This window comes from Ambystoma mexicanum, chromosome 1p (assembly GCF_040938575.1).
Source record: "Ambystoma mexicanum isolate Mex_15411 chromosome 1p, UKY_AmexF1_1, whole genome shotgun sequence".
Taxonomy (NCBI): domain Eukaryota; kingdom Metazoa; phylum Chordata; class Amphibia; order Caudata; family Ambystomatidae; genus Ambystoma; species Ambystoma mexicanum.
The window spans coordinates 188586173-188610638 of NC_090921.1; the positions used below are offsets into that span (position 1 = coordinate 188586173).

At 45.8% G+C, this 24466-nt stretch overlaps 1 protein-coding gene across 1 annotated transcript in view; it reads right to left on the reverse strand.

Moving 5' to 3' along the window:
• Positions 1-380: 380 nt before the first annotated feature.
• NAA38 (N-alpha-acetyltransferase 38, NatC auxiliary subunit) overlaps positions 381-24466 on the reverse strand; it is a 70047-nt gene continuing 45961 nt past the window's right edge. Inside the window, exons 2-3 of the mRNA XM_069646288.1 lie at positions 14806-14989; positions 381-906 (exon numbers count right to left, since the gene is read on the reverse strand). Coding sequence (XP_069502389.1) covers positions 794-906; positions 14806-14989 — 297 coding nt within the window. The 3' untranslated portion in view covers positions 381-793. The remainder of the gene's footprint in view (positions 907-14805; positions 14990-24466) is intronic.

A 24466-nucleotide genomic window follows, 5' to 3' on the forward strand; every position in this document is an offset into this window, starting at 1 on the left:
GTGGCAGTGCTCCCTGGGGAATGTACTCTTCCAGCATCCCAGCTTGTACCGCATCCCTAGCCCAATTTGGAAATATTCAGATTGGTACTCTGACTAATGCTGTCTTGAGAAGGAAGATTCTTATAGTTGTACAGAAGCTTGTACTGCTCTGCAGGCCCAATCCTGTCTTACATAAGCACTTTCTGCTCCTCCCCCCATGCGCGTCCAGTTGCCATTTCCCCCTCGGCCCGCTCTCCCGGACCCATGTACCACTTGAACACTTCTATCTGTTTTTCCCAAACTGGACACGTGATGGAGACTGTAGATCACATGCTGGGGTCACCGGCAAGGTGCCTCCATGAGCCCCTTTGGCCGACTCATACAGATGAACATCTCGACAATTGTACAAACGTAAGGTTTTGTTATTCAAATAAATTAGCAGCTCATATATGCAATAAAAAACAATAACTGAAGGCCCACAACCAACTAAAATACCCCCATTACTAGACGTCTTAAAAATGGTTCTTTAACAGCAACAATTATATATAAATTATTCAGCTCCAGCTGCTTGTTGCCCTGCAAGAGTCCTGGTTAAAAACAGCTCATTCAACAGTCCCTTGATGAGAGGCGGTGCTGAGATGTGGGAGACGGGGTGGAGCAGCACCGGGCATTTGGCATTTGGTTTGAACCACCCCTGTCCTGTGCACAGCCAGCTGAGTCCATCTCCGAGGAAATGGCATGTGATCCAAATGCATAGGAGCTTGTCCATGTATGGTTGCTTGGCTCTGCTGCCGCGCCTCCATCTGTTCATTGGCTACAAGTACTGGGGGCAGGATAAACTCTCTACTTCCACCTCGATGGAGACTATGTGGTGCCCAGGTACCATAGCCAAGCCCAGCACACGGGGCTCACGGGCAGAGAAAGAATCTGAAAAGAGAAAACAGAGCGTGATGATCATTCCTACAAGTGTTTCATGGATCAAGAAAGGTGATCACAACCCATTAAGAAATATATGGCTAAGTGCATTCAACAGCTCTTATTCATTGCCTCCCACTGTGTGAACCGTTTGGCAGTATCTGGCATTTTTTGTTTACATATCACGGTTTACACTGCACAAGTATTTTTTTGAGATCGTGTCAACACCCCTTTCCAATTTGTTGAAATCAAGCACATTGGCTTGTTTGTAGTTTTCATTTTTTAACTGTATTGAGTGTCAGACTTTGTGCAAACATGCGTTTTACCAAGACATGGTGGCATACCCTTCAATGCATTGGGCTGGTTAAAGGGGTGGGAGATTGGCAGGGACTTAGGTAGAGAGGCTATTGCCACCTAGGTTCATGATGGTGCAATTCCAGAACTAATACTCCTGGAATCCGTGTCTTGGCATAGGCCTGGTTTGCTAAAGACAATCTTTCTAGGCCAGGCTTTATCGATACCACCGGCCCATTTCCTAGCCTCCTGCTCCCTTATTGCTCTGCCCTCTAATGTTGGGGACAGCCCCACAAACCGGTGTCTCCTCCCCAATCCCAGTTTCTCTCGTATTATGCAGGGACACGCACGCAACCCCCTTTCTCCTTCTCTCGACCAAATCTTTGCCTTCTGCACCCACCGCCCACAATGACCTGCCACCCACACCCACCCCTCATTTCTTCCGTCTCGCTGTTCCTGCATGCATGAAAACTGGTCACTTCCCATTCAAGAAAAGCGTCCCTGTGACACCGCGAATTCACTCGTTAATAAAACCCGAAAAAAAACTACAAACAAGATAACGTGCTTTATTTCAACAAATGGGAATCCGCACCAATGCCATTGGTGTCACATCTCAAATAATGCGGGTTTAGGGCAGTCAAATCAGACCAACAGGCTGCAAACCCCACATTGTACCACCTATGAGCTCAACTGCTACAAAGCAGAAAAACGGCACATACTGACAATATCATCATTACGCCATTGCAAAACAATATACTAACCTAAATCTGCATTTTGGAAGGGTCTCATTTTGGCGGAAGCGTGGCTTAAGTGTTTGGTAGTGTTCGGTTGTGGAGATCAAGAGGACAAGTACATTACGTGCAAAGTGGGTCCCCAAAATAGTTGAAACTTGACTGAAGTGCGTTTTGTTTTTGTCTGTTAAGAAGCCCCGATGCACAAAACTGTTGGTGGGAGTCAGTATAATCTGCATATCAGAGTCTGGTAGTTCTAAACTGATTGAACTACACAAAACCTAAAAGGAAAGATATCACGGAATACGCTTTGCTTCCCTCTTTAGAATATGACGCTCTGAGCGAGGACTGCGGGCTGAGCCTTTGACTCGCTCAGTAGTATATACTAAACTAAATACCGTCTGATTTTGGAGTTTTACTCTAAAATTTGGATTGAAGATCTCCACTCTAGAAAACAAACTCCGTAGAGGAGCGCGAGAGGAACGCCAGTGATGTCAAAGCCATATAACCTGAGGAGTGCTTCGTCGGGGGATACAGTTGGTTTGATAAGATTAGAAGAAATTCCTGCTCCCCCGGAAGAAATGGATGCATTAAGCAGGCCGACTTTTCGAGCATATAAATGGGGGGGAATTTTCTTGCCTCCTAAGAGTGTTTTTCCTGTGGATATTCAAGTGCCAACAAGTTCAGGCATAGGGATGAACTTGAAAGAAACGAGAGAATCCACTCACAGGAATCAGGCAATAAAAAACGCTATATCTGCAAATTTGAATTTTACTGTTAATTGTATGGTATGGTATTGTTTATTTAGCGCCTATACACAGGCAAGTGTTTTAAGGCGCTCAAGGAGGGTGGGAACACAGGGAAAAAAACAACAGTTGCTCAGAGCCCTTGAATTTCTGAAGCAATAATGGTCTGCACAAGCAGATTAAGTGAATATGGTACATTTGACAGTTAAGATACAACAAATAGGCCTGACGGCGATTCTGCTATCTTTTCAAGTGCACATTAAATCTTCCTTCGACTTCTGGCTTCTCTTTCTTGAAACCCTGGTTACGAGCTGGCTGAGAAGCCTTGTGAGTAGCACTGATAAGTTGTAATAAATGTCTTCAGTCCCATAGCACCAGGGAAATGGTGGTTAATCTTCATTGGAACCAGTCCAAGTGGGAATTTGCAGTTTGGGAAAATGCTTCCAGGGTGTGGCAATGCTTCTGCAGTGGGCATGGCAAGCGGAGGTGGGGTGGGGGGACGGAGCAAGCATTGCAGTTCCCATGCAGCTAGTGCTCTGGTGGATCCCTATACCTTGAGTGCGCGTGGGCATCCCTACACTGATCCATAATGGAAAAGAAGGGGGCAAGCCAGCAGATGTTGTAGAGGTCTGTTAGCTGGCACGAGGCATCTGTGCCCAGTTTTAGCACTGCAGCCCAGACACGGACTGTTCTCGTGCATAAGCTTCGGCACTGCCTGGTGACGTATCGTCTACACATGGTGCCACACGGTTTGAGCAAGTTACCCTAACTAAATTGAGGCATGTCGTGGAGGACCAGCCCATGAAGTAGCATTATCTTCTAGCACCAACCACCTGCAGTGTAGCATTGGTCGTGTTGCCGCTTTGCTACTTGAGGTGAGGCTGTGTTACTGAAGAGTTGATTATTCCCTACTGGTACTGCATAGGAAAAGAGGTGCACATCACCAGCTGCACAGAATTTGTGAAGAACGAACGGCCCGAGGGATGTGGCCAGTTCAGTGAAACAAATTCTAGTGCAGTGGCAGTCACCTGATGATTATGCTGTGAAAGGGCCCTGCTGTTGGCCCAGTGCTTGTTATATTTATTCTACAAGCCACTTGTTTTAGCCTATCATTTTGTATGTTTATTAAATGAGCCCACCACAAATATCCCAGACAGAGCATAGAATGCACTGCCAACTGACACAAAGAAGGAAACAGACATCAAGGAAGTCAAAACACCTATTAAAGAATGCCCCCGACCCCTGAACCGCCCAGGGAATCCTACTTCCACTAGATCATTCCCTCTCCTACCACCATATCTCCCAAGACTTCAGCATCCCCTCCAAAGCCCATGAGACGTGCCTGTCAGGGAGACAACCGAGGCGTTACAATGGAAAGATTCTACCCTTTTCTGTGGATCTGTGTTTTCTGAAGTAATTGTATTTTTCTATGTAGCAATTTATCAAATAGAAAATTTGAAAATATGATTTGACACATGCATTATTGCCATTGGGGTCAAGGCATGAAGCAGATCACATTAGTCAAAATGTCATGGGGTTTAAGGGTAGGGTATTTGAGACCCTGGCGTTGGTACCAGTAATGGAGGGTGCTGCTTTCATGCAAACAAGGCCTTGTGATGGATCCCTCTGTTGACGTGTCGAAGACTGCAGCTGACTGAGAGAATGAGTGTGAATTGCAGGAAACATTGTGTCAAAATGCTTGACTACTCGGACGCCGCCCAGGAAGGTCACAGCACGTCGTGGGATGGGTCGAATTGCAGGTTATCTTGGGACCGATTATGCCCACCGGTCCATGGGAGGAAGTTGTCCTCATTGGAACTTCACTCTCGATTCACAAACGGGGTCAGGACAGCAACAGTCACTTCAACAGGCTTCACTGGTTACTGGGAGGGGCTGCAGGCATCTCTGGTCGTCTTCATTTATGGTTCTTCTGTTCCGGTGGTCCATTTGTCTTCAGCTTCCAGATCCAGGCCATTTATTCAGGAACCCAGCCAATCAGCACTCATGCTACATATAAACCTTGCGGGGTGGAACTGGATTCAGGGAGGCATGTCAGAAGAAAGGGCTGCAGAGTTTCAGACTCCTCTCTCGTTTCCCTTCTTCACAAACAGTCTGGAGTTTTGGCCGGCTTCCCAAAGGATTCCCGCCAAAGACAAAAAAATCAAACAAGGAGCACCCCCACCCAATATGGCAGAAGAAGGACCAAGAAAGGACAAGCACACAGGAAATGGCAAAAAAGGAACACATCCACCATTTTGGGCCAATGGTGACCCTTCTGTGCATTACCGAGGCTGTGAACACAACCCGCGGGTAAAACCCATACAAAGGTCGGTAGAACACATCCACTGCCACCAGCCATTCAGATGTGCTCGTCACTGTAAAAGAATTGTTACAGGAGCAGTGAGAAAGGGGATACTATGTAAACCCTCAGTACTCCACATAAGGTGGAGTGTGCTGATTCTATGTCAAGACTCGGAGGCTCAGATTATGCTCTGATCTTCTCTTTACTTCCCCAGCAGCAAAGTATAAACAAATAATTATGAAAAACAATGCAACATAAAACTACAATTCCCAAAAACTACAGTGAATTTGCAGTTCCTTTTTCATAAGTCCACAAAGCCCATGTGCTCTTTCCAGTCCAATCACATTTCACTTTCCCCTATAAACACTGCATATTCCAATATTTCTTCCTCTTTCTTTGCTGCTCGAGCAGCTGAGATAAGTACTTTTCACTTTATTCAATATTTTAGAAGGTTGAATGGTTGTAATGGTCTAATGTGTGCACGCGCATAGATAGCTTTTATAAAAATGCTCAGCCCGTCAGGGAGTCTGGGTGGAACAAATCCGCTTAGTATTAGAACGTTACGGGACTCGTTCCGGCGACCACTTGCCTCATTAGGAGGCACTATTACACGGAGGTTCGCAACAGGACTCCTGGGGTTTCCGGCGCCATTGCGAACATATGTGGAAGAGAGATTAGGAGGTCCTTTTTCATACGAGCGCATTTCCAGAACTACTGTCCAGAGGAAGAAGCAGGGGTAGAGGCTGGAGAGGCAGCGGTAGACAACACCACCAGAATAACACAGGTGAGAGAAACAAAAGCACTGGCGAAAGGGATGGAAGCACATTCCTCCAGGAGGAGGAAGTGTGAGGTTGCATTTAGAAAAATGGGAGGAGATATACTCAGATGCATGGGTGATGCAGACGGTTCGAGGTTTTCAGTTAGAATTTTGGCAGGAACCGTCACATGTAAACATACCAAAGCAGATAAGGTTCAGCAAACAAGACGAGGATATGCTAGACAGAGAAGTAGAGTTACTCAAACTAAAAAAAGGCAATCGTCCCAGCCTCAGAAGGACAGGGAGGTTTCATAAGCAACCTGTTTTTGGTAAAAGGCAAACACAAGGTAAGACCAGTGATAAATCTCAAAGGTCTGAGTTATTTTCTAATATACAGACACTTCAAGATGGAAGGGATTCAGCTGCTAAGGGACATCCGACAGAGGGGATAGGTTAGCAAGAATAGACCTCAGAGACGCCCATCTAACAATTCCGATTCAGCAGAATCAGAGAAAACTACTACAGTTCCTCTGGAAAGGAGAGAAATGGGAGTTCAAGCGTCTTCTGTTCGGTCTAGCATCAGCGCCATGGTGCTTCACCAAACTATTGAAACCAGTGGTAAGTCACCTCAGGGAACAAGGAATCCGAATGATTATTTACCTGGACGACATTTGTATGCGCCAGAACAGAGAGATTCTTGTAGAGCAGATTCAGGAAACAACAGATTTACTACAACAGCTGGGATTTCTAATAAACTGGGAAAGTCAGAATTAGAACCAGCGCAGGAGATGGAATTTCTGGGTTTTATCTTAGAGAGACCCCAGGGTACTCTCAGACTACCTTTGGGGAAGGGGAACTCCATAAAGAAAGAAAGAGCATGGTGACAAGACAGGTGATTTCTCTGAGGGAGATAGCGAGGTTGGTAGGTCGTCTGTTATCATTGATACAGGAAATCTTTCCAGCACCTCTGCACTGCAGAGGTTGAAGATAGAACAGGACAGGTCTATCTTACAAACAGAAAGTGCCCATATCTCAGGAAGCGAGAACGGAGCGAGAATGGTGGTACTGTCACATGGAGGCATGGAATGGCAGGGTGATATTTGGCTCATCCTCGGACCTGGTAATAGAATCGGACGCCAGTCGATGGGGATGGGGTGCCAGATGTGGCGACCAATTGAACGTGGGGAGATGGGCGAGTGAGGAATTGGGCCTACACATTAATTGCTCGAACTCCTGGGGGGATCCTTCGCAGTCCGTTGTTGAACACAGGAAGGAGCGAGATGTGCCATATTACTCAGGATTGACGTTCCGGCAGTCAGATACATAAACCGACTGGGCAGGACGAGATCCAGGATGCTGACAGAGATAGCCAAAGCGTTTTGGCACCTATGTCTCCAGAGGGGAGTCAGCATGAAGGCAGAGCACCTGCCGGGGGAGCTCAACCAGCTGGCGGACTGGAATTTGAGATACATGAGAGACTCCAGCGACTGGCAGCTGGACGACTCAGTATTCCAGGAGATCAGGCATCGGAGAGGTCTGTGTCTGATGGATTTGTTCGCTTTGAGGTTGAACAGGAGGATCTCCACATTTTTCAGCTGGAGACCGGATCCAGAAGCGACGGCGACGGATGCATTTCTCCAGGTATGGGGACCGGCGAAGGAATACGCTTTCCCCGCCGTTCGCCATGATAGCACGTACTGTGGCATAGGACAGGAGATCGGAAGCGACAGTAATTTTAGTGACACCCAATTGGAGGGGTCAAGCATGGTTCCCAGACCTGCTGGAGAGGTTGTACGATTTTCCATTTCTATTGCCACAAAGAAGGGACATAGTCTAGGTCCAACAGGAGAAACTCACCCATTGGTACAATCAGGGAACCTGAACCTGATAGCATGGGCGATTTCAGTAAGGTCTGAACCAAGCCAGGTCTTTCGGGGACGGCTCAGTAATTTATCAAAGAGTCATGGGCACCGGGAACCGGGAAGGCCACAGAGTAGCATGGCGAAGATGGAATAATTGGTGTATGGAGAGATAAGTTCATCCCATACGAACTGATGTAATTCACATTGTGAATTTCCTTGCGGCACAGGCAGCTCAGGCTAAAGCATACAGAACTATTAATACCTACAGATCTGCGATATCTGCAGGACATGAGTACATTAAGGAAAACCAGTGGGTGAACGTCCTTTAATATACCGATTATGGAAAGGTGTCAAGTGCATGAGACAACCTACACCTAGGTATTCGCGTCTTTGGGACGGGAGTGTGGTCTTGCGGATATTTGAGGCCTGGCCGGACAATGAGAATCTTTCTAAGAAATCTCTGTGGGCTAAATTAACTACTTTGTTATGTTTAATTACCTGCAAAAGAGTGTCAATTGTGAAGGCGTTAGAGACGAACAGGAAGTCTTTTTTGCCTACAGGTGTTATATTTTACATTGAAAAAAAGGACAAAAACAGGTATTAAGACTGTAGAATATATGGCATTTCCTGAAAAGCCCAGATTATGTCCAGTTAGGTGTCTGAAAGCTTATGAAACTAAGTCAGATATGGTGGGAACCATGGGGGACTATCAGCTGTTAATAGCAATCAGGAAGCCTTTTAAAGCAGTAGCTTCGGCCACTTTGGCTAGATGGGGGAGATGGTGCATGGCAGAGGCAGGCATTGACATAGGACAGTTTGGAGCACATTCGCTAGAGGTGCTACGGCATCGTCAGCCTTTATGTCAGGGCTCGACTGGAAGATATTTTGAAGGCGGCAGACTGGTCTAATGAGACAACGTTCAAGAATTTTTATTTTAGACCAGTGGAACAGATAGCGTCGTTGGTGGTAAGTAAGCTTTAAAACAGCTTAATCTGAGCCTCAGAGAATTGACATAGAATACAGATTTTCCACACATACGTTACAGAAAGTCACGATTCTATTAAAGACTCGGAGGCGAAAGATTATTCCACCCAATTCAATCGCTATAATGGATGAATGGTAGCAAAAACATTGTTTTAAGAGTATTATAATTTGTAAATGGTAATGTAATGTTTGCCATTATGCGATTACCCACCCGTTCAGGAGGAGATATGTCATGGAATTTATATTTTTTGACAGGATCATAGCAGAAGACAACAACGTTGTGAAGAGGGATCAAAGAAAAGAATAAAGAAGTTGTCTACCAGTTGGGGCGCAAGTTAATAAGTTGTTCGATCAGCGGCAGAAAGAGGAAGGACTGTTGGAATATGCAGTGTTTATAGGGGAAAGTGAAATGGGATTGGACTGGAAAAGTAACATGGGCTTTGTGGACTTATGAAAAACGAACTACGAATTCACTGCAGTTTTTTGGGAATTGTAGTTTTATGTTGCGTTGTTTTTCATAACTGTTTGTTTATACTTTGCTGCTCGGGAAGTAAACAGAAGATCAGAGCATAATCTTTCGCCTCCGAGTCTTTAATAGAATCATGACTTTCTGTAACGAATGTGTGGAAAATCTGTATCTTACAATAGAAAATGTAAAAGGGATGAAAAGCATCCCTCTTCCCTTGGGAACAATAGTTCACCCAAGGAGAATAAAATAAATATAAAAGGGAAGCCCAAAGGGCTCCAAGTAGTACTGCACAAAAGGTGCCGTTGTGCTACAAAAGTAAATTACAGAAGCCTTAGAAATATGGAGGTATACATGATATCCATAAAATAATGAACTAGGATATCCATAGACTGAGCAAAAGACGAGCGAGTGGGGAAAAAGGTTCCCCCTTACTCGGGAGAACAGACCAAAAAAATCCACGAGTCCAGCTAAAAGTGATGGGGTCTTGCAGGTGAGGGAGATTTAGCATAGAAATGAAAATAAATCTACCCATCACTGCACTCCCCGGGATGGATGAGCTACGATACATCCTGCTGTTCTCCATTGTTATACTTCTAATCATTGCAGCATTTTCCACTTAGTACCCACGAGGAGAGCAGCTCCAATAAGTATGTATGTTAGTTAATGAAAAAAAGGTACGGGTGCTTGGTAATAATTGTTAGGGAGTCTTACACTTGTGTGGGGGAGATTAGCGGTGTGGGTCGGAGAAAAAGATCAGTTGGTCATGTCCAAACAAATGTAGGTAATGTGCATGCAAATAGTCGGTAAACAAGAGAACAGACTGTAAATATGAGGAATGAGGGTGGTAAAAGGCTACCATATGTGGAAGTGCAAGGCAGGCCAAAATGGGGATGGCCATGTGGGCGACCCCAGAACAAGCCACAGTTTATAGGTCAGGGAATTAGCAGACCGCAGTGATGTGTGCGCTGTGTATGCAGACTGGGGCTCCCGCCCCTCTGGCAATAACAGGCAGGCTTCCCAAGAAAGTGAGAACATAAAAGAAGGCACCAATGTCTTTGCAGAAATAAGGAAACACATTTATTACAGATAGGGAAGCAGGCTCATTACCAGCACAGTAAGTTAGGCACACTAGACATGGACGATTGTCTGCACAGGCCTGAGGGCATTGATGTGAGAAATACTGGCTAATCACACCCAGAGGGTGAGGGAGATGGAGAGGTCAGAGGGGCAGAGAGTGTGGGAGAGTGAGGGGCACAGAGAGAGAGAAACCAGTAAAGAGCCAGAGGGGCAGGGGCAGAGGAGAGCAGGTTGGGGAGGAAGGGGCACAAGGGGATGGAAAGGGAGTAGGCCAGATTGGGAGAAGTGTACCTGATTGAGTCTTTGTAGCTCAACTTCCCCCACCCACACATCGAGCAGTTCAGCCAAAAAAATAAAAAAATAAAAAGAGACCTAGCCCTGGTTCTCTGTCCACTTATAAGGTTGTTGCTTCCTCCCTGTAGAGCCCACCCACAAGAAGGCAGGGGGCAGGAGGTCAAAATATTAGCAATAAAAAGGGTTGGGATTCCACAGGAAGGGTATGGTGGGATCAAGGGGGAAGGGAGCAGGGACTTGACAGGTGGGCGAACATCCAGAAACAACAGCAAAAGAAGAAGATGGAAGGGCTCCCCCCACCCACACTTGTGGTGACCACAGCTGTTCTCCCGAGTCCAGGCAGGAAGGGGCAGGAATCTGAGCATAGACAAGTCCCTTGGGGGAGCAGGAAAGTCCAAGTGACAGAAAGGGGAGAAGGAGGTCACAGGATGGGGACAGCTGGGTATACATTCATGAACTGGGAAGGGGAAGAGTTCCTCAGGAAGAGGTGATTCACTGGCCGTAAAACTGCCACCTGCTAGCTGTGCCTGGGGTCGGAACAACTGTTATGGAATACATTGAAATGCAGCAATCCCCTGTGCCTGGGTCAGTGCAGTCACATACAGGGAAACACATTTGTGGAAATGTAAAGTCATGCGATACATTCAAATGCACCAAGTGACATGAAATACATTAAAATGCAATATGTGACATATATAAGAAACACAGGTATCCACCCGTGGAGACTCATTTCCAAATATATGCCTTAAACCAATTAAGCTTTGGGGCTGCTGATGAATCACTCTAGCTTGTTTTGCAAGCTGTTAAAGACTGCCTCACTACATTGCGCTTGTTTTTCACCCCTTGATCCTTTGATTCACCTTATTTGGATTATCCAAAATGTCTAACCTCCTTCCTACACAGAGAACTAAGGTAAAGGCAAGATATCGGGTATTAGGAACTTGTAAGTGGGATCAGAGGGACCCACACAAGTCCATGCTCTGACGACAAGTGACAGTAAAGAGAGTCCCCTACCAAGTGTAGGATTGCACTTTCTCCCTTCGGGCATTAGACAGTCCACTGCCGATGCTGAACAATCCTTTTACTGCTATCGCTCCCTGTTCCTTCACTTATCCAAAAGAAAAGCCTCGATCTCTCTGGAGGCGAGTTTTCCATTCCCTTGCCGGGATTGCATTCTGACCCGTCTCAATTGCTGGACAAAGAAACTGATTGCAGTTGATTAGGCTAGTCTGGGGACCCAAAAGACATGAGGGAGAGCCAAGACATCCTTACAAGACCCTTTCAGCATGGCAGTAGTGTAGCTCTAACCAAACCTAAAGTTAGACTACTTGGCAATTTAGGACCAGCATTCCTCTAACGTGGGGAATGTTGGAAGTTCCCCTCCCTTCGTAGTGGAGGACGGATGCACCGCCTATACTCATAGATCATTACTGACAAGTAAGATTTGTAAACTAGACCTCATTTAGATTAACACTAGCATCTGGCTCCTGCATCCAACATGTCGATCGGCCAGAAGGGCAGGAGGTGGAGTGGCAATCATCCACAGGAGGGACCGGCCATACCCAATCATTCCCTCTCACAGAACAAGCTTATTCGAAACACTTGCCTAAGAGCTCCTTTTATCACACAAGGAATACATCACCCTCAAATTCATTTACAGACCACCTCACAGTCGTGACTCTTTCATTAACATCTCCATCTTAATCTCCACTGTCAAATTAGCACACACTAATAAGGTCTTTCTCAGAGATTTTGACATCCTGAGTCTCACACCAACAACCACAATTGAAGCTCACTAGTCACACTGACCGAAACCATGGACCTTAAGCAAACTGTGCTCTCCCCCACTCACAACCAAAGGCAACACCCTATACCTAGTCTTTAGATACCTACTCCCGATTAACCCCAACAAGTGCTCAGAGCCTTGGAGAAACAGTGGTGCAAAAACCCCACAGATTTCACCAACCTCAGATCCCTCTACACCAACTGTAGGACTCTGATCACAGAGGCCAATGCTGCTCACTACTCTACCACCATCACAGCAGCCTCTAACAGGAGCAAAGTCCTCTTAAAAGTAATGAAGCATTGTACCAAGTCCTCCCTCAACCAGAGATGCCAACAACTCGGGTAAAATTCTACAAAAACAGCCTTTTGATTAAAAATAACAGATAATATCCGACAGACCACCGAATCAACATCCCCCAGCTTTAGCCCCTTCTGTACGCCAGTATGCAAACTGCCCTCCTGAACTAAGTTCTCTCCTCTCTGCCCCCAGGAACTCCTACAAATGATCACCTCCCCCAAACCTACCTCTTACTCGACTAGATTACCCTTGACGGGCCCGAGCTCAACGCACTGCTCAGAATCATTAATGCCTCCCACACTGAATAGTAATTCCCAGGGTCCCTCAAGACTGATCTCATACGACCTATTTTGAACAAAACAAAACAAAAAAAAAAACGACCTGGCCATCTACCGGTCCAATACGAACCTCCTGTGCATTTGAAAAATCTTGGAAAAAAAACAATTGCTACAAAACGACTTGCTCAACTACATCTGCTACACGACTTCAGTCAAGGTTCTGTACCAAGCGCAGCATTGAGACAGCCACTATCCAGGTGGTGAACAATACTCTCCAAATCATGGATAAGGGAGACTCATGCCTTCTTTTTCTCCTTGACCGCTCAGCTGCATTCAACATGTTGACCACCGCATCCTCCTCTCCCTCTTTGCTGACAGGACGCGATACTGGCACTGCCCTGAATTGGATTACCTTGCACCTCTCAGGCTGTCACAAGGCCATTAAGATGAATATGTTGCATTCTAACTGACTCCCAATCTCTCATGGATCCTCTTTAATGTTTATTTCTAGTTTTTGGGCAGCCTCCTTAAAGATTCTGATACAGCCATCCACCAAAGTGTGGATATCCACCAATTCGTGGACGATACTCAGTCATACATGAGTGTAAAATACCCGAAGCATAGTCTATGTGGTTACATAGCCATCATCCAGACCTAGATGTTGACTGCCTACCTCAAAACTAACCCCTCCATGACCAAATTCATTCTCATCAGCCCCCTGCTAAACAACTGTACAATACAATGCGCTGCGCTTAGTATGAATAGATTCGCAACTCGCTTATGCTTCACCTGAAGAGCAGCCTGTCCTTCCAGAATCACATGGCCAAGCAGACCCCAACAGCCTGGCCCCAAGTCTCTGCCTTTTACTAAAACAAATACTTCATCCCACTGTATAACTTGTGGACCATAGTGCCGGCTCTTGTGGTCTGGAATATAGATTAGGGAAAAGCCCTTCTGAGGGTCCTTCCAGCCGCTCACTTGGCTCCCCTAAAGGCAGTCCAACATGCAGCAGCACACCTCAGTAACAGAGTGAGGAAAGTTGACCAAATAGCCCCCACCCTATGTTAACTACACAGGCTTTTTCTCTAGGCCAATATACTGTTCAAGACTGCATACATCATCTACAAAGCAGTCGTGAGTTGCAAACCAGTATACCTGGCAACTAAGCTCCACATATCTCGTGGCACACACTCCTAGCACCGCAAATAGACGACTAGCTCGAATCACAACTCACCTGCAAAGAGAGGACTCCTGCAAACAATCCTTCTCTTGTCACACACCCACACTATGGAACTCCACCCCAGTACCTGCTCAAATGCCCCCAAAATTCTCCAATTCAGCAAAGCTGACAAAACATGGTCATTTCAATCTGAACATTTTAACCCTGTACATCCCAGAGTTTGAGCTCATGGGATTCAGGAGTTGGCAGCCAAATGCAAGCAATCCGGTGGGGTGTAGGAACATGTTGCCTGAAAGGCCACTTTTGACGCCTCCACTACAAAACGTGGACAGCAACCATGAGTGCATGGTAGAATACTACAGAATGAAGAATAGAGCTTACAAAACGGATAACCTTTCAAAAACGTGTTCTCACAGGAAGCATTATAGATTGATGGCACCCTCCTGGGGCAATAACTATAGTTTCTTTCTTGGTCATGTAATAAAAAATCTGTGCTAAGCAAGAATGTTATGTTTCTTTAAAAGAGGCAAACCCAAAGACATATTTGGGTCCCTACATTCAAGGACAGCATTCTCCAACCATTTAACTCAACTGGTTAAGACCCCATTTGGCTAGCAATGGCGGGCAGAGGAGCAAGCGAGCGAAAGGACGCGTGTCAGGGAGAAAAAGCTAAATGGCGAGAGAAAAAGAGAAGAGCACGATAGATCATGACAAAATCTGTAACATCAGGCTTAGGATACTGAATTATTTGAGTTCTCACTACAGTACCCAGATATTTCCTTTGTCTAATGTATCCTATTGAAGAGGATTACTTAGGAGCTATTTGACAACATGAACAACCAACACATCCTAACCTGTGGATTTCAAGTACTCTTGTGCAGAGCCCAGGATAACGTTGCAGTCCCTGTCAGTGCATAGGAAGCACCCGACCAATGTGCGCCCATCTGTCATTCTTATCCTCATGTTCTTGTTCAGCAGCTCTTCCAGTTTCTGCCGGGCACGCACGTATGGAGAATCCTCTCTCTCACCATCCGAATCCTGCTCAGCATCATAAAAAGGAAGAAAAACACAAGAATAGATGAGCACCATTGTTCCAATGGACCAGAAGATACAAGGGTCTCTCTGCAGCACATTTTGAGTTCCTACAGGTAAGGGAGCCTGGGTGTGATTTGTAAAGGCTCAGATCCGGCTCTAAATCACTGGCAAACATTCTGGTATACAACTAAAGATGGTTACAGCTGTAATGAATAATTTGTCTGCCTTCTCCTCTCCGGCCCACAGCAATGGAGAGTTTATCATGTAATTGTATGAGCCCAACTGTAATCAGTTGCTGTCAGTGGTGGACTAGTCTACAGAGAACTCGAGATTTCTTGGTGGGAATCTACCCCATGGGAGACATTTATGGGTACACTGTGTGGGTGAAAACTGAAAATGTCAAATGTAATGTGTTCCTCGGCTATATTTGTGATCATAATAAGTCTATGCTAACTGCCATGTTGAACAGCGCCTTACTGTCAATTCTGTGCAGGCCCTATGTTCTAATATGCGTGTCTTAACCACAAGATCAATGCCTACTGCCTAGCAGTGCATCGCTTCCATAGTTCCCACCTGACGTGTTTCTCGCTTGATATATATAGGTGTGTTTTTGAGAGAAGACTTTCTAGGCAAGACGGCCTTAGCAGACGGAAATAGTCATTAAGTAAGCAAGCCAGTGTGCGCTTAACCGTGTGTGAACTGTAGAAGTAGCTTGCACACCAGGAATAGCAATGTTTAATAAAATGTCTTCCGCTGATAAACTAGATTGCAGGGGTTAAAATTGAAATTCATAGAGCTGGAGCCGGAAGTAGTGTCAGGATATTCCTCGCCCCAGCAGTTACTCATCGTGACCCCCAGAGGTATCTCACTTCCAAATAAGAAGCAACTATAATTTTGTGTACAGTACATATGACTATTCATGTTTACATTCTATATGTTTACTAATGCACCTTTTATGCAAATTCCCAAACACCGAGCTAATATTCAGATAAGTATATTTGTGTTCACAGTCGGCTTGGGGAGCCAAACGTAGCTTCTTGTTGCCGTTAGTATCAAGCAAATCAGGCGCTTCTAGGCCCTATCCAGGAAGCAAATATCTCCTAGCTCCCTTTAATTTCAAAGCCTGAGATTGTGCCTTCCCAAGCATGAGAACTAAGCCTGTGTCTAGAGTTTGTATGCTTCAACGTTTCACCAGGTCTCTTCACTTCTATCCATGGGGGAGCCCTTTCCTGTGAGGCTAGGGAGATGAGGCCGCTACCGAATAGTTGCACGAGGGCTGGTAATATGCAGGAGGACCGCATAGGGAGGGGCCCCCTCCTGGGGATAAGGACATCCACCTTACCACCACACCATATGAAACCCTAGCGTCAAGGTTACCCTTTTCACCCACAATGGATAGTGGAACCATGTGTTTTTGTGACTCCAGGACTGGGACGAAGAAGAACATGAAAGACCTATGGAGTAACCATATGCAAAGCCAGCCATGTACTGTCAGAAGGTGGCTCACTGGAGGCATGAAGAGTGCCACAGAAACTTTCTCAGATGGTGTTAATGTTACACAAGGGCGGAGTCAACAGTGTAAACAAGGAAGCAAGGACGGCCTAAGGATCTCTCACTGTGGAAGTCAGCTGTACACAAAGGGAGCCCGGGAAGTTCTAAGTTGGAATGCTGTAGCCGGAGCAGTTGCATGTCTCTGGGAAGGAGAGAGGAACAACAGGATGTTACTGGAGCTTTCTGAGAGCTGGGTCCAGAAAAAATGCAGATATCACGAGCCTGCCACAGAGCTGTGCAAGAAGCAAGAAGGAGAGGCCCCCTTCAAGCCACCAGGAAGAACCGGAGCCGTGCCCAAAAGCCACCACAGGCAACAGGAATGGCAGGAAGATTGGGTGGGGTACGGGAAGAGGCCCAACTCAAGCAGAGTGCACCAGGAGTCATCTCCCTCATCACAGTGGTCAGACCCATACCGCTGCTCAAGCAGAGTGCATCAAAAGTCATCTATCTCAGTGCAGTGGCCCAGTCAATATCCTGCTCGTTACAGTGGTTCAACCAATACCACTGCTCAAGTAGATTTGAGAATGATTTACAAGAAAGATAATTACCCATCAGATGTTAAATGGAAACCAAATAAGGCCATGAGGTTTCTACTTCCTGGAAAGAGTTGACGCGACTGATCCAAGTTGTCTGCAAGAGTGCTGTGAAACCACTGTGGGGAACTTTTATAAAGGAACCATGGGGAAGGGAGTCATATCCCTGGCCCCTATTTGAAGGGACAGTGAAAGAATCATGGCTGCTATAAGACTGAAGCAAGATACTAGGAGAAGATAGTCTCTCTCTAGGCGAAGTAGACACACACTTTACTTGTGTTTTAAATTTTATGGTGAGATTAGTTGGTTTCTGACAGAGGACAGAGCATATTTCATTTGGACAGACATTCTCACAGTTCACCAAAGGTTTCCTAGGTTGAGGCAGGGCACGCCTCTTAAAAATGTAGGGAGAGATAGGTTTCTTTTTACGTTCTATAATAAAGGTCTGTAACCACAAACATGACCCCTCCTCGTCAGTCTCCTTCTTGTACACCCTCACAATGGTGAACCTGAACATTCACCTGAAACATTGTTGCTTGACGATCTCATGCCATGTCTGAACCTCGCTTTCCATTGAAATGCATGTGTGCTCTCCTGCATAAAACCTCTGTGCCTGGAGGGAGTGGGGTTTGCTGTGCCGAGTCTTGTTCTGTTGCTGGGTTGCTGTTGTCCTGTCCTATCAAAGACATTCACCAATCTACCTGTAGAGTGTGCGGTTGGTTTTTCTACAACACCTGGTTTCCTGCCCCTCTTACCAAACCCCTTTACTATCATTTCTCCCCATCCCTTTGAAGCGATATACTTTTATGTTGAACTACTTTTTAATGCCTGGTTAGGGACAACTGTGCTGTAAAAATTCACAATTTTGACCCTTTTTTCAAAGTTTTCTTGGGCAGAGAACACCAAAGTTCTGCTTTTGTGGCTTTGGTTTCCTCGCACAATGTAATCCGAGGCCACTTTGAAAAATATTTCCAGCACCACATTGGGTTCTCAGTCCACCCCCGATTGCTATTGGATAGAGACACATGCGCAACTCAGTTTGCTCATTATACCTTTTTAGCGCAGCATTCACATAATAGCTGGCAATGTACCCTTACTCAAATTCGGTTCTCAACCCAGCAACTAATTCACTTGCACAAACAGTACTCATATCAAACACTGTATCCAGTCTTGTTACTGCAATTTTCATCGCAGTTATTTTATCCAACAATTACCTTTTTTTTTAAATAGCAAAATGCAGAGGTGGGTGGGAGGTGCATATTATCTCCCTATCCCTCCCTCTTCCTCCCTCACCTCCCTGTAATTTGTGGTAAAAAAATAAAAAAGGACAGCAACAAAAAGCTAAGATTAAAATCAAATACACCAACTGGACACAGCTGGTAAAGATAGGATACTGTTACAGTACACATCTCTCTACCAAGGCTATTGTGATTTTCCAACAATGTAATGTATAGTCTTCTCTGGTAATATGAGGGCTATGGTCTACTGTGTTCCCAAACAACCCACAGTACATTTAGCTGCTATACGTCACAAATACAAAATATTGGCCAACAGATAATGTGAGAAACCTGAAGGTTACTCCCTGACTAGTCCCCGACAATCTGTCGTCCAGATGGCAAGGACACAGCCATCGCTACTGGATCCAGTTCCTGGGAGTGGACTAGTGAGAGATGATTACCTGGATGGGCGCTTCTCTGGGAGTGGAAGTGGGATACCGACAGGTGAGACGTGGTATCCCCCTTCTTACAACACCTTTTCCCCCCCATCATACCCTGTAGGATACGCTAACACTACTCCACCTTTTCCGACGCAACACTTTTGCACACCACAGAAGATGACGGACAAACACCAGAGATGTTTACCTGACATGTCCCAGTACAAGGGTCTGGAAATTGACCTGAATCTCACACACCGGACGGCCCTTTCCCTTCCCCACAGGGATAAAAGGTGGAGCATGAGAGCACAATACGAGCAAGGCAGACCGCACAAAGAGAGAGCCAACTCAGCACGGCAGTTCAAGGAGGAGTAGTAAAACGGCGTGAATTGAGAGGTTGCCAAGGAGAGACGCGACCTTGCCCCTTCCGACCAAGGCCTGTGAAACCTCTGCAGAAGGAATTGTAAGGCTGCGAACAACAGCCAGTGTATGTGGCAGCAGATGTCAACGGTACACTGGGCCATCTTCCGCTCACAACAAAACTGGGATAGACGCTGGGCCCCATGGTATCCGCCTTGACTCCAGAGACAAGAACAGCCAAGTGGTTCATCACAGCTGGCGAGTCGAGGGGGGGCCGATAAGAATCCGGACTGTATTGAAAGAAAGTGGCAATCTGCTAATTAAAGAAAGTACAAAGAACTGTTGATACGCAATAGTTAAGCCAGCTATAGAGGAGTCAGGCACCATGTGGGTGCTCACTCAGGAAACTCTGGATGATTACCATGTTGTTGAAACTACCATTACCAGAATGCCTTGCGAGAAAGGCAAAGAGGAGGTCAAAGTGGTCATACAGGGATCTAGTAAAATCCTCTGTACAGTCGAAAGCCTTTGACCGACAGATGATTGTGAAGCTAAGGAAAGCGAATCCCACCTTGTAAGAACTATTCAAGCAATTGTATGATTGGCAAAATTAGCAAGAGTGAACCCGATGGTGGGAATCCGATAAAGAGGGGACCAAGCCGAAAGTGGCGATAAAAAGTGCGTTGACAAGAGTGAACCCGGCAGAGGGATATCCACAATGAACTGTTTAAAAAGACATTAAGATTCATGAACGTCACAGACGAAATTGTGTTAAAAGCCGCACCCGATCGAGGGAAGCAAACATTCGAAAAGGGTCTGAGCCCGGAAGTGGGGGATCCAAGGGTGAAAAGGCATGACCCATTGTGCAAACAGAAAGTAACTTTTGTTTATTTATTTTGAAGACATCAGGTCTTCGGAGGCAAGAGACTTTTTGTAGAAAAGAGGCTTAAACACTGAAGGCATAAAGCGGAGAGCAGAGCGGTTAGCTCGTGCTGGGGAAGCTCGAGCGTGTGCTGTGCACAGGAGTCCCACCTTGTCCCGTGCACAAAACGTGGGAAAGGGAGACCCCGACAACCGCATCCTGACTTATTATTTCTTAGTATAGGCCTTTTTATTTGACAAGACGCCACTAGGACTGCCTTATTATTATTTGATGGTTGTAGCTTTCTCCCATCTTAGATTTAGATTAGGTGTTTTTCCAACCCACATTTACAGTTTAATAAACACGCTTGAACTGTGATCTCTTGAGTCAGTCTTTACATTTGCCACCATAAGTTCCTTGCCATAAGTAATGTTTTGAAGAACAAGGATGTCAATTTCGATCAGCCATAATTTACAATAATACATTACAGATGGCAGAGGCATTCCCTGCAAGGGTGCCTGTACATTAGCACGTTGAACAGATGACTTACAAGGGTGATATTAACCTAGGGAGGAGCTTCAACGCAAAGAAGAATCCTGCACAAACATTAAAAATTACATTATTAGGCGGCACTGGAGGGGTTGCTGGGGTCTGGTAGTACTAGAGGATGGTTGGGCAAGGAGTGGAGTGGATCTTGCTCTTTGGCCAGTAGGTGAAGTTTCAGCCAAGCTTTGAAGATATTCACTGCGCTACGTCCACTCCATTTAATAGCATTAGCACAGACCCATTTAATCCAACACTCAATGGAGCAACAGAACATCACAGCTGCACTTGTCCGTTTGCATACCTGATGTACTACCCCGCACCATGAGGTGAGGCTTTTCCAGTCTGTTCACATACCTATACTGACTGTAACCAACATGCTTGTTCCTGCACCCTACAAATTGTACTATGCACTTTCTGTAACTAGTTTACACTCTGTGGTGCGCCCACAGCCTCCTGCCCTTTCTTGCCTGCATTTCTGCTGCACCCATGTTCCATGAGATGAGGCCTCACTTACTATACACCACTGACCTTTTCCTTTTTCCTGCTTGCACCTCCAATTTCGGCCCTACCATTAGGAGTGATCCCATCCAGACTCTGCACACCCATCTGTATTGCCCCCTGCTTGTTTGTACTTTGATGTATCCCACCATACCATGATGCAAGGCTTTTTGCATCTACCTACCTATAACCACTGGTCTGACACTTTCAGCCCTGTGCTCTTTTGTATTTAACATACCTGAAACCACAACACCTTCAGCCCTGCAGTGTGTTTTTTTATTTAACCTACCTGAAACCACTGGATTGACACTTCAGGCCTGCGCTTTGTTTTGTACCATTTGCTTGTCTGCATGCCTGATGTAGCCCCCTGTACTATGAGGTGAGGCTTTTCCAGTTTTGCACACACACTTGTATGTAACCTGTAACCAATATGCGTATTCTGGCACTTCGCGAATTGTACCATGCGCTTTCTGTAACTAGTGCCTAGATGCCTGTGGGTTTTGTGCGAAGAGAGCTTACACAAGGTCTCATACTCTCAGGAGGAGCCAGGTGCTGTGTACACCCGCTCTCCGGTCACTTGGTTCTGACATGCTCACCATACCACAGGAAAGGAAAGCTTGGCCAGTCAGTGCTTCCTGGAGCAGTCGCATGCCGGACCAACTTCTGCATGACTTCATGATGATGGACTAGGGAAGAAACACTTGGTTAGAGAAAGAGAAAATCCGTTATACAAGGGAGAGGAGGGAGAACGGGACGCCGAGTAGGTCCAATCCCAAGCCCTGCAGGAACCAAGAGACCGATCTGGAGAGTTTTAGACTAAACTTAATTAACAGAACTATAAAATCCTGGGGAGGATCAAGGAAATGCACAGTTAGGGCCGCAATCCAAGAGAGAAAAAGAGAAGCCTAGGCTGATGATGAAATCCCACAAGCAGAAAGGTCTCCAGTCCACTGAAGGCTATTTATTACCTCTGGCAGAAGACAGCGGAAAAATGTTCTGCAGACCTTCTCAGGGCAATATCTCCAATGTCAGAGACCAGAAGGAACAAGCCAAGTCAGAGACAAGAAGAAATAAACCGGAGTCTGTTGAAGGCTCAAGCCCAGGACAATCACTGTTATGTGGGTGACAATATCATAGTCCAACAAGATTCTCAGGAAAAGGGGAGTTATTGGGGCGTGGTGGAGAACTTCCTTAACTGGTGGTAAGCAACAGCAATACTGTAACAGGGGGGTGGGTCGTGCATGTAAGAAAGCTACTGCGGTCTAAGGGGTAAAGGAAATACTTGATGGTATCCTGGTCCTTGAACCTTGGAAGAGCAGTAGTTATCAGAGTGCATAAATGTGTGCCAGAAAAAAAACAAAAAGAAAAGGAGAGAGTAGGGTGCTATATCCCCAGGGATGGTTACTTGATTAGGGAATTCAAACACTAGGTCCTTTGGACACACCATTTCGCACATTTGGTTATGCCTCCAGACTCTTTTCGGAATATTCCCCCTGCCCCCTCTTGAAATATAGTGGGAAACCCCAAGTTCTGTGCTGCACCAATAGATGTGATGATGATCCTGATATTAGTTGACTCTTTCAATACAAACAGATTGGATTATATTTAAATGACCTATTAAATGTACGCCCTTCTATAGAAAATACTCCTGACAAATTGAATCACTGTTTTTTTTTTTTTATTTGAAAAATCTACAGTTTTAACATATGTAAAAACTTTTGTTTCAATTCTACTGACATTGCACCAAACTCCTCCAAAACCAATAGCTCTTCACATAAAGGAAAGGAAGAAGACAGATGATCAGAAACAAAGATAAGAATACATCAGGAGAGCAATCGGTCAGTAATTGTCCGGGAAATCCCAGCTACCTTTCTTATGGACGGGGACTATAATGGCTGTTAGCCATGACACCGGAAGACATTTTTGCAGAGCAATGCAGGCAAATAAACGCTCAATAAAGGTGGCCCAGACAGTTAGATCCTCTTTGAGAATCACATTGCTGATCAAGTCAGGGCCAGCAGCGTGAGAATTCTTTAGGCTTTTGATTGACAGTTCAATTTCATCGAGCGAGTAGGCAACAGCCCAAGGACCCTGACTTGCAGCTGAATAACACACAACAATAGAAATTAATTTTTAAAGATTAATTCAAGTCAGTTTTAACAGATTTCTGTGCAAATTAAAACTGTGTACAATTGTTGGTAAAGGGTTCCTACTCGTGGGATGGTTGTGAAATAAGACATGGGTACCCAGAGAATGGCCAAACAAGACAGGTGGTGGCCTCATAGTCATCCACAAGACCTTGTGGCCCTGTACAAGACTTGATGTCAACAACATTTGTTTCTTCAAAGTCCTCTCCTGCCACTTCCCGCTCTCCCCGACAGACATAGTCATCTTGTATCTCATCTACAGACCACCCAAACCCAACACCATCTTCATCAGAGACTTCACCGACATGGTCACCACCATGTCCTCACGCACACCAACATCATCGCCCTAGGTGGCTTCTACCTCCCAGGCAACAAGGCAACAAGGCCACCAAATCGATGAAGGAAGCTCTCCTCGGCTAGCTCGACACACTAAACCTCACACAGCACACAAACGACCCAATGTACGAGAAAGGCAACATCCTCAACCTAATTCTCACTGCACTGTCTTCCCTCCACTATATCTCTCCTCTCCCGATTCACTGGTGTGACCACCTGTCCATACCTTCAACATCCTGCATACCACCCCAGTCAAGCACTCCCAGCAGAAACCCATCAGACAAACCTTCAGGTCCTTTGAAGAACTTCCAGATGGAAGCCCTCGACAATTTCCACCTCACATGGACCGAACTGTGCCTCTCTACTGATAGCATTCAACACCACCCTCTTAGCCGCCATCGACCGTCACATGCGTCAACGCACCTGCAAACCAAAACCGTCAGCGCCCTAGTATGCACAAGAACTCAACAGCAGCTAAAGAGTAATCAGGAAACAAGAAAAAACCTGGCGCTGTTCCAGAACCGCATCCGACCTGGCGCTCCTCAAGGAATTCCGAACAACCCGTCGACAACTAATCAACATAGCCAAGGCTTCATACTATCAGAACACTATAGCAGAAGCAGACAACAAAAGCAGAGCCCTCTTCAAAGCTGTCAAGCACTGCATCAACCTGCTACCTGGCCCTGCCATACCACACTCCATCGAAAAATCCATCGCCATTGTTAGGAAAGATTCCCATTTATGTGTAATTTTCTCTCCAGTTGTGTATCCAACTTTTTGCTGCTGTTTAAACACCATAGTCTGACTTTGCCAGTGAAGCACAGTCTTTCTGCACTCCACTGGACTTTCGCTCACTTTTTTAAAGGGAAACTGACATGCCCTTAAAGTCAGTCAGTGCTGGGAGACTTTGCTTTCTTGCAATGTTGGGTCTTCCTTTTGTTTTCAAAGGCCCTAGACTCCCTCAAAGGAATTTTCAGGAGAAATGCAGATATG